The following is a 10,143-nucleotide window of genomic DNA, read 5'->3' as shown; positions in this document are numbered from 1 at the left end:
CTAACATAAAACTTGTGGCCTGGTAGAAACATAGCTTTATGAGATCTGCAAAACAATTAAAACTTATATGCCTGGTTTCACAGACAGGGTTTAGATTAAGCCAGGATAAGGCCTTGGTTCAGTTAGGACATCTTAAGCTTTTATAAAAATGACTTGGAAAAAAAACATTACTGTGTGCATCTCGAGGCTAAACAATGGCACTGACATTGTCGTTTTCAGTTAAAACAGCTCAAACACACATTTTAGTCCAGGCTTAAACATTGTCTGTGAAACGGTGTATAAAAGTGTATAGCATTACATGCAGATATTCACAGTCAGATAAATGTCAGTACATTGTCACTTTGAAATAATGTCTCAGTACTGTTAAGGCCATATGGTTTGAACACCAAGATGCAGTTTTATAGGATGCAAATTTTTCTAGATTTTAAAAAATGTATGTAAAGAGTTGGAGTGAGTTTATTGTTGATCACTTCATAAGGAACACGATTTTTGATGATAGGCTACATCAATAATGTTGGTGCACTACAAAGCTGCTCCAGTGCTATCTGCTATTCTGCTGAATAAATGAAGCACATGTTACAGTTTGTTGGATTCCATCCATTTATTGTTGGTTCTAGTAGTTCACATTTCAATACAACTCCCATGTGACATCTGGTACAAGGAAAAATTGTGAGATGGAGGGCCTTGTTACCCCTGCAGAAGAAAGAAGTCCTTTTTGCATATTTGCCTCAACTTAGTTAACTGAAGTCAGTCTTAATTAACAAGTTTTTGTACAATATATGATTCATGAATTGCTAAGTGAGTGGTTGTTCAGAACTATATTTGCCTCTAAAGCCCAGCATGTTGTCAAGACGACAATACTGATCCTTAAATAACTGTTTCCAACAAGTTAGGGAAAGTACATTGAGGAAAGTTTCAAAGAGTCAATAATTTCTAATAAAATTAAATAAAAAAAATTATGAAAATAAATTAGATGAAAAAATGTTTAAGTAAGTTATCTATCTATCTATCTATCTATCTATCTATCTATCTATCTATCTATCTATCTATCTATCTATCTATCTATCTATCTATCTATCTATCTATCTATCTATCTATCTATCTATCTATCTATCTATCTATCTATCTATCTATCTATCTATCTATCCTTTCTTATTGCTTAAGGGCTTTACACCTTTTTCTCTCTCTGCTTCTAACCCCATGTGTCATAGCTGTCACAGTTGGTTATAATGGTGTAGTGCAGAGACTGTCAGTCAGCCCGTCTTCACATATGGTGCCCCTCACAGGTCGAAGCTGCTGTGACTTTAGGATGCAGACAGATGTGTAAACATACATATTTACACACATATGCACCTTTGTAAATGAACATCAGTGTCGATCAAGAGTTCAAGCCTGTCCCATTAGCAAAGACCTCCCTCCTTCTCTATCTTCACTCTCCGCTTCTCCCCCTTTCACTGCTCATTTCCTGTTACTTGGTTACCGGTTGCCTCGAACTGCTTGGGCCAATTGCGTTGCCATGGTGACCATGCCCATTCTGTCGTTTCCCAACAGCCTCTTTGCTCTCCTGTCCTGACATTCCCCACTGCCCCCCAGCCTGCACGCCCAGGCCTTGGCCCACCCTACGCTGATGTCCCACGAGGCTGTCTGTGTGTGTTTGCTCGTGTGCGTGCGTGCGTTTGTTCATTCGTCGTGTGTTTGCTCCCTCCCCCTCACTTCTTCCTCAGTTTGGATGACAAACAGGCCGACCACCTCCCTGTACAAGCAATTTAACACCTGCTGAAGAATTCATGGCTTATCTGCATAGAAAGACAGAGGTAGAGAGACAAAGATTGACTGAGAGACACAACTGGAAACAGCAATTCATAGTTGTTTAGAAGAGTCTTTATCAAGACTGATCCTGAGAACCCTCAACACCGAACAAAATGTCCAAAATGTGCAGTATAGGGAGTCCTCCAGGACCTGAGTTGAATAAATCACTAAATTTAATGTCATATTATGGTACTGACTTTAAATGTTGTTGTTAACTGTTGAGAAAACAGTACAGGAGAGTCAGTGTGCTTTTCTGATGGACTGCCTTCATTAATAAATAAAAAAGGGGCAGCGATTATTACCGTAGTCTGAAAGTGTTGCCATCCTCAAGGTAAATGTAAAGAAAAAACTGATTGCATCTATTTCAGCATCTTTTAGACAAAAGCATACTGCATTGTGGATGCAGTTCCATGGCTGAACTTAAGGTGGCGGCAGCGAATAGATCATCAGTCAACTCCTCATCAGTCATCAACTGAGAAATATTAATGTTCGTCGTCAGCATTTAAACTTCATCTGATTCAGCACTGCCCACACATTCCGTCTTAATCTCTCTGCTTTCCTTTCTCAATATTTCATTCTTTTAGGTCCCCTTAGATTGGTAAAAATTTTCTTTCTTTCTTTTTGCGAGAGAACCATAAGGCATCAGATATGATGAACGGAGCGAGGACTTCAAGTTATATTAAAGGTAGGCTATAGTTCATCCAAAAATAAAAATCTATCATAATGTTGAAACAAACTTTATTTCCCCCTTCCTGTGGAACACAAAGAAAGATATTCTGAAGATGGTTTCAGCTGTTCTTGTCCATACAATGAAAGTTAATTGGGTCCAAATCAACATTAGACCCCACTGACTTTCATTGTATGGACATAAAGATACGGAGACATTTTCTAAAATATCTTCTTCATACAGCAGGGTGAGTAAATGATGACAGAAGTCTCCAAGGCTTCCACTTAATTTAGAGTGCATCCCACTAAACATCTCAAAACCAGGATGAGACTACATCTCCTGCTTGACACTAATCACCACAGTTAGAAAGCCAGGCTTAGGGCTGAGATGAGTCATGTGACCCTTTGAGGGACCAGAAAGGGGGAGAGATTGCTTCTCCCTTGCCTCCCTCCCTCCTCCAGTTCTAAATGACAGGGTTATGGAGATGATCACTGAAGGTTCATCATTGTCCTCCTGCAACGGGGGAAGGGGAGCGTTTAAGGGGGGTTTAATTATGAAGCAAGAGGGCTTATTAACAATGTGAAATGATAAACCCCCTCCAATACACGCGCACCCTCCTCCTTTGCATCCCACCAGCTGATCCTGATGTAATTCGGGCTGCAGGGTGTTCCGGCACCAAACTGAAGGGGCAAAGGTCAAGGAAGTCAAGAGGTCTCAAAAGGGACAGAAGAGAGTTTTTGTGCTGCACACATACAGTCATCATTATAATCACATGACGCACCAGAAATCACCCTGGTCAACATCAACTTATTTTCTTGCTGTTTCCATAGAATGTAATATTTATGTAAATCGATATTCACACAGACATATAACTGGATACTCTGGACGAGTGGACGAGAGAAAACTGAAGCGATCAACGGCAAGGAAGAAAAGGATGGGAGGAAACTGAGGTAAAGGAGGACAAAAAGGAATGAAAATGTTTGAAGAGAGAGAAATGAAGGGAAGAGAGGGGGAGATTAAAAGAAAAAGGGTGACTGTTTTTTTCCTAAGCTAAGTTCTGAGCTAATGCGCAGCTTTAGTTACACCCACCCTGAGCCGGCAAATATAAGCAGCAGTGTGCACACATACAAAACGGCAGCCTCCTCTGCACTGGCACCGTAATCCCTTCTTCCCATTCACTTCTGCACACACACGCTCTCAATGGGAGTGAGATACACCCTTTGTTGCTGTAACAGAAACCTGGCATGCTGAAGCCAAAGGCTGGTGGTGCGCACTGTGTGTGTGGCCAAAACGAAGAGAGAAACACAGAAAGGGAATGACACAGAAACATAAACTCAAAGAAAAACACGCAAAAAGGACAAAAATAAGAGTGTTCGCTTCAGTGCCAGTACGTTTAATCATAGCCAGAAGGCATGATGTAGAAATGTTAGGGTAAGCTCTGCTTTTAACCTCCCTGCCTGTCAGCGATTAGTCATGTGAGCTGATCTGCTAACTCAGAAAGAATGCTGGCCCAAAGCAGACCAATCATGGGCCGAACCTGGAATTCGCACGTCTCTGTCCAGAGTTTGGTCAAAATGATGAAACTAAGAGAAATGTGCTCTGTTGAAAATTCACACCTGAATAGCACATTGCAGCAAGAGTTTTTATGACCAGTATGGGAACAGTTATGCATGCTTAATTTTAGCTTGTGATAAAAGAGATAGGCTACCAAAAAAAATTCATTTTAAGGGGGAAATTACTGCCCAAAACACATGGAATGTATTTCAATATTTGAAGGATCAACAACACATAAATCTTTCTTTTTGTTAATAAAAAACAAAATAATTAAATGACATTTTTAATTGTCTGTTTTTAATGTTAGACACTAAGCTCAAAATTTGCAATCAAATCTTTATAGGAAAGCCTATCAATATTTACCGTAAGTATGTGGAACAACTAGGCCTATATCTTTTAAATGGCGTGATTCATGGCATGAGGAAAAAGGGTAAAACAAAGGTAAACATGAGGTAAATTTTAAGACCAAAATGTTCAGAAAATCTTTTGGTTGTCCCACATTCATGTATTTTTTTAAAATCTATTTTCTGAATTGGTTTATAATGTCCCATAAGCAATAAATAATACTAATAATAATGATAATTTACTTTTATAAAATATAAATATACTAATGATTGTAAAACACACACAATCAAATAAAATTTTTGTTAAAAATATAGCTTGCTTAAAGTATTATTTAAGCAAATAAATGTATCATTTCAAGTCCTTTATCTTACTAAATCAATCTAACTTAGCTATATTTATCATAATTGGCTTTATATAGTTACTAATTAGCTAACATTTATGTCTCCTTCATGGCACTTTGAGGTGTTTGAAAGATCAAGTAATTAGTTGAATATGTGCCCACACGTTGCTATATTCTAACATCGTTTATCGTTTGACACGCATGCTGTTGAAGACCAATGAAAAAAGATTTTATCAAACACCTCTGTACAATTTTTCTTTTGAGAAAAGTTAAATAATGAGATTACGCTCACTAAGATGACTAAATAAAAAAGATTGATTTAAATACATTTTCCTAAATTTAGCCTTTGCTTGTGATGTTAATTGGTTTGTTAATATATTTTCCAACTAAAGGGGTGCACATCTGGGACAGACATGCAGTGTTGTGCCAATCAAATAGGATTTAGTGCTGTCAGTCATATATTTCATTAGAACTGACTAGTCAATACTAGCTGCGGGGCAAAATTAACATGGTTTTTAAACAAGGTGGAATACCCCTTTAAGAATCAGAGAACATCAAAGGGACACATTCCTGTCAGCTTCATCCATTGAATCCCAGACCCTTTGACAGAACTCCGTAGCTCAGGGAGGATTCTGGAATGCTGAAGTGATTCCGGACCCAGTGAAACCTTTTAGAACTCTGAACAGGTTCTAGGACTGAGAGAAGATTCTGGAGTGAGGCAATGCAGTCTGGATGGGGCAGATACAGGCGGCCTGTTCTGCTTCTTCAGCTGCTGGAGCTGAGCTGCTGTCATAGCAACAGCAGCCGACATCACCAGCAGTCCCAGCATGGTCCTCGACACAGCCCCGGAGCACTCGCACACTACTGACTGCACAGAGAAAGAGAGGATGCTCACATACCAGCACTCACACACACACACACACACACACACAAACACAATGCAACTAATATGTACACATACATGACCAATCATGAGCACTCTGTCACAGAGTGTATTAGAAATAAACAGACCAAATACACACAAGAAACCTGACATCAGAGGACACCCACTTGACCACACAAATCATAAGCAGTAAAAAAAAGAATATATATATATCCTATTATAGTAACAGCATTCAGCAAAGATTCTTCAAACTGTCTAATTATAATTGCAATGTTTTAACTTGGAAATGATTAAACACTAGTTACTTTTTTCCTGAAAAGCATGGGAAATTTTCACAAATATCAATCCATATTAGTGCTGACAGGTGCCCAAGTGTTAATTACAGTGTTACTTTGACAGCAGAGGACCCTGGTCAATTTACCTGAAATTATTCCATCATTTTAAACTATATAGCCTAATTTACTAAACACATTGTGAATAGAGAAAAAACACATTTGTAATTGTTTTCTTGTAATTTCCCACTGTACATTCCCTGTATCAAGTACATACTGGTGATTATAAATGAATATATATGTGGCTTTTGTGGCTTATAACATTTTTGTTATTATATTGAGAATATCATCAGTGGGTAGGCTACTATAACATTAAAAAATACCCCAAAATCACCGTAATGCTCAAAAAATGAAGAAAAATATTACCATTTGGTATTGCTATCGTTGCTTTGTAGGCTAATCATCATTTTACAAGAGAAAAAAAAAACATTTAAACCATATTAATTTATGCCGTTTATTTTATTCAATATATTTAAATATACGCAACAGGGATGTGTTCACTAATGTTGATTACTAGAAATATCAAGTCGGTCCTTGTCATCCTTTGTCTGAATAAGAAATTTGTTCTCTTTATTGCGACAGTAGCTTCTGCCTACCCGCTTTGTAACCACTGCGTCCACGCGCTGCACCGTCTACTTCCTGAAAAAAAAAAGATAGAAAGAAAACAGCCTACTACTTCGTTACGACTGCTTTTTATTTTATTGTGAGCTACGACAGACGTTTCTGGCTCAAAACTGCCATCAGCTATTACATTTTGAAGATTATAAACGAGAAATGTCAATTTGGGACGGTCTCTAGCGTGGCTTTAACAGTGCACGCGCAGGTCCGATTCAAACAGGTGGAAAGAGTGGGACAGTACTAGCGCGTGACGGCGGCTCGTGAAGGCAGTATTACAACCCGCATGGCGTTTTTGTTTGAAACATCAGTATTTAAATAATTCGCTCAATTCGTTTTTGTTAAGTATTCTCACGCCAGTATGACATCAACAGGCTTGTGCCACATCCCGTATTAGAACGCTCGCGCCGGTCGTTTAAAAAGTGGGCCGTTAAAGTCTGTTACACCGAGCTCTTTTTATCGCTTCCTGGAGCCAGGAAGGTTTGCGTATTTTTTTACGTTTACGGTATCAACCCTCGGGGGTTTTTCCCACTTATACTGGTCCTCTAGCCGTTTACGCACAGGTGGGAGATACCCGCTTGGTAGGACGGCCCCCTCTCTCAGTTCCTCAGCGGATGATGTGTGCAAGTGACATTTGCCGTTGCGGTTTGGGACAGTAACCGAGGCGTCTCTGCAAACAGGTGTGCGACTGCCCGTAACAGGCACACATAATACGACTTTTTTTCGTCTTGTTTAGCGGAGGCGGACCTCCAGCACCGGTGTCGAAGCGATCCATCCTCGTAGCGGGACAGGGAGAGGAGGGGGAGTCTACTATCATTTTCAGGCTTTGTAGTTGCATTTCATCGTTCGAATAGGGGCACGCGGTTCACAAAGAGGAAGGAATGGCAACTAAGAAACCATGCGCGGATTTAACAAAAAGGAGCCGAAGTCCCGTCGTGCTGGAGGCAGAGATGTTCAGCGAATTTCAGGACTGGTGTCTCCGGACTTACGGAGACTCGGGTAAAACAAAGACCGTCACGCGCCGAAAATACAACAAAATCATGCAGACCCTGCTACAGAACGAGGAGTCCGACGGTATCTATGTCGACAACAGCCACATCAACGCCAAATTCAAATTCTGGGTGAAGTCCAAAGGCTTTCAGGTCGGCAGCAACATCTTAGGTCGGCAGCAACATCTTGGGCGAGCACAACAAGAAAGAGACATCGGGGAAGCCCGTCCTGTACGTCCCTGTCAAGTCTACGGTAAAGTGTGTTTTTCCACTTGACAGTATGTGAGTGAATTGTGTCTGTGTGTATGTGATTGTGGGATTTCAACTCTCAATATGGGTCTGGCGATGCTTCAGACCTTTCTCAATATGCTTCGGGACAGCGCTCGTTTGATTCCACCTACGCGCAACCCACATTGCTGTGCGCAACTTTTCAGTCTTTACACCTCGGGTTGACCGAACATATTCATCCCTCACCCCAACCGGGCAGAACAGCCTTACTCTGAGAGCTGGCTGCCATAGCAACGCCGGTCCCTCTAAGCAATAACGGCGGTGTAGGAATGGTATCTGACGAATTGGCATGACGTTGTCCTGCTGACGGGATCGGGATGTCATAGCAAATCAAAACGTGGGCCGTTTTTCAACCATGATATGAAATCATGATAATGTTGATTGAGACAACGTGATTTTACTCACTAGGTTTTTTGTCACTGGATGATTCGATTCGAAGCGGGAGCGCGAGTGCGGTGAGCTCGTGTACCCAATTGCTTGGGATGCCGGGGCGCATATGGGCGCGAGAGTTTTCCCGAGGGGCTAACGACATGGTGGACGTTAAAACACAGCTATATTAAAGTAAATAAATCGGTGTGTTCCGGTAAATCAGTGTTTGAGGGACTTCAGCTGCTCTCGTCGTGGACCACTTGAGGGTCTCGCGCACCATCCTTCTGTGGGCATCTGACACTCGCGCGCTCGCCGATCAATGTGTCATTTAGAGCGACATTTAACAAACATTAAACACTTAATAAAAACAGCGTACTTTGAGCAAGTATAATATAACATTCTCAACTATATTAAGATCGCGCCTCGTACGTTTTTATTCTGGAGAGGGAGAGCACTTGCATTGTTCTGTACCGGATGAGGGCGGAGCGGACGGTTGGCACCCGTTGCTCTGGTAACCTACCTGTTCTGCTCTACAATGCTCGCGTTTTTTCCACATATCCCAGGACTATGACAGAATCCATCATTAGAAAGACAACCAGAGCAGAATTTCATTTAGAATCAATATGATGCACCAGGAATGGACAAAAATTCTGCACCCCAAGGATGCGCGAGGATGTTGCTGTTTAATTTTTTTACGATGCATAAAGGTATTTGGTCACGGAGCTTATTTAAAGCCCTGGTCTGGCCAATAATAGTTTTAATAATAGTTTAACAGACATGAATGGTTATCATGACCTATTACAGAAGGTTTTCTTTTTTTCTTTTTCTTTTTTTTTTTAAATCAGAATATAAAAAATGACCAAATTTAATGGCTACAGTAAAGGCTGAGATATACATGCAAGTGACTGTTTTCTTGAACACTAGGAGGTCCTCGACTACCACTGGTGCATTATGCCATTCAAAATGTCATGAACAGACACCATTTTGAGTATTGCCCTCAAGGGGTCCCACCAGCAGACCTTTGTCTGCCATCCAAGAGGGACTGACTCCCCAGAGACTGGCACACCTCAGCTAGAGAAAAATAAGTACTCAAATTAGGAACAATGGTGACAAGACTGTTTTTAATGAGTATTTTAATGGCTGTTCCTGTTTCACTATTCACATAAAATCCTAGATGTCTGACTGTGCATATAAAAACACAACAAGGATCGGTAATCATGCAGATGGGAGCCACCAAGTGAGCCTTTCGATCACTTTGTAAAAAAAATAAAAAATTAATCATTTAACTTTTTTTTTTTAAATAACCAAAGCTAAATTACCGCAGATTAATCCTCGTTAGCAGATAATTGCTATGCAACCATTTGACAGCTCCTAACAGGCAGCTCCCAGCGTGCTTTTAATTTATAAGACTGTGTTAAGAAGAAATGAGGCAGAACTCTGAACATAGTAATGTCTCCCGCCACAGTTAACCCTTCACACAGATGTGTGGGTTTAACTACCCAAAGGACGTCCAGTGAGCCTGTGGCAATTACAGATCCTCTATCCATAAATTGTTCCTGTAATGGAATGAATGTGCAAGTCAGATGTGAAAGTGAAGTTCATGATTACACATATGAATTACTTGTTGAGAAATACGCCCCTCCCCCTCAGAATACACGCACATTTCTCCACCAACCGCTTTCTCTCTCTTACTCTGAGGACATGTAGCTGATCAGAGGTCTGTATACACTGGCTTTCACTATCATTATTTAACAGCTCCCTAATACCGTGTTTGTTTTACCCTTAATCAGTCATTCTGTCTCTCTGTGGAGCCTCTATGCATCCTAATACAGCCTCATATACACTACACCTCTCATATGATCTGTCAGTCACACAGATGACCAGTTCTGTCATATGGAGGAGGTTATCTATATATTTATATACAGGCCGCCTGTATATATATATATACACAC

At 40.5% G+C, this 10,143-nt stretch overlaps 1 protein-coding gene across 1 annotated transcript in view; it reads left to right on the top strand.

The window, feature by feature from the left end:
* Window positions 1-7,426: 7,426 nt before the first annotated feature.
* nol4la (nucleolar protein 4-like a) overlaps window positions 7,427-10,143 on the top strand; it is a gene marked incomplete at both ends in the record, with an annotated part of 41,535 nt that continues 38,818 nt past the window's right edge. The window contains 2 exon segments of the mRNA XM_081349788.1: window positions 7,427-7,707; window positions 7,709-7,787. Coding sequence (XP_081205914.1) covers window positions 7,427-7,707; window positions 7,709-7,787 — 360 coding nt within the window.

The sequence above is a fragment of the Scardinius erythrophthalmus genome, assembly GCF_964197995.2.
Source record: "Scardinius erythrophthalmus genome assembly, chromosome: 20".
Classification (NCBI taxonomy): domain Eukaryota; kingdom Metazoa; phylum Chordata; class Actinopteri; order Cypriniformes; family Leuciscidae; genus Scardinius; species Scardinius erythrophthalmus.
The sequence above is the reverse complement of the archived record's forward strand: the minus strand, read 5'-3'. Positions and strand labels throughout refer to the sequence as shown.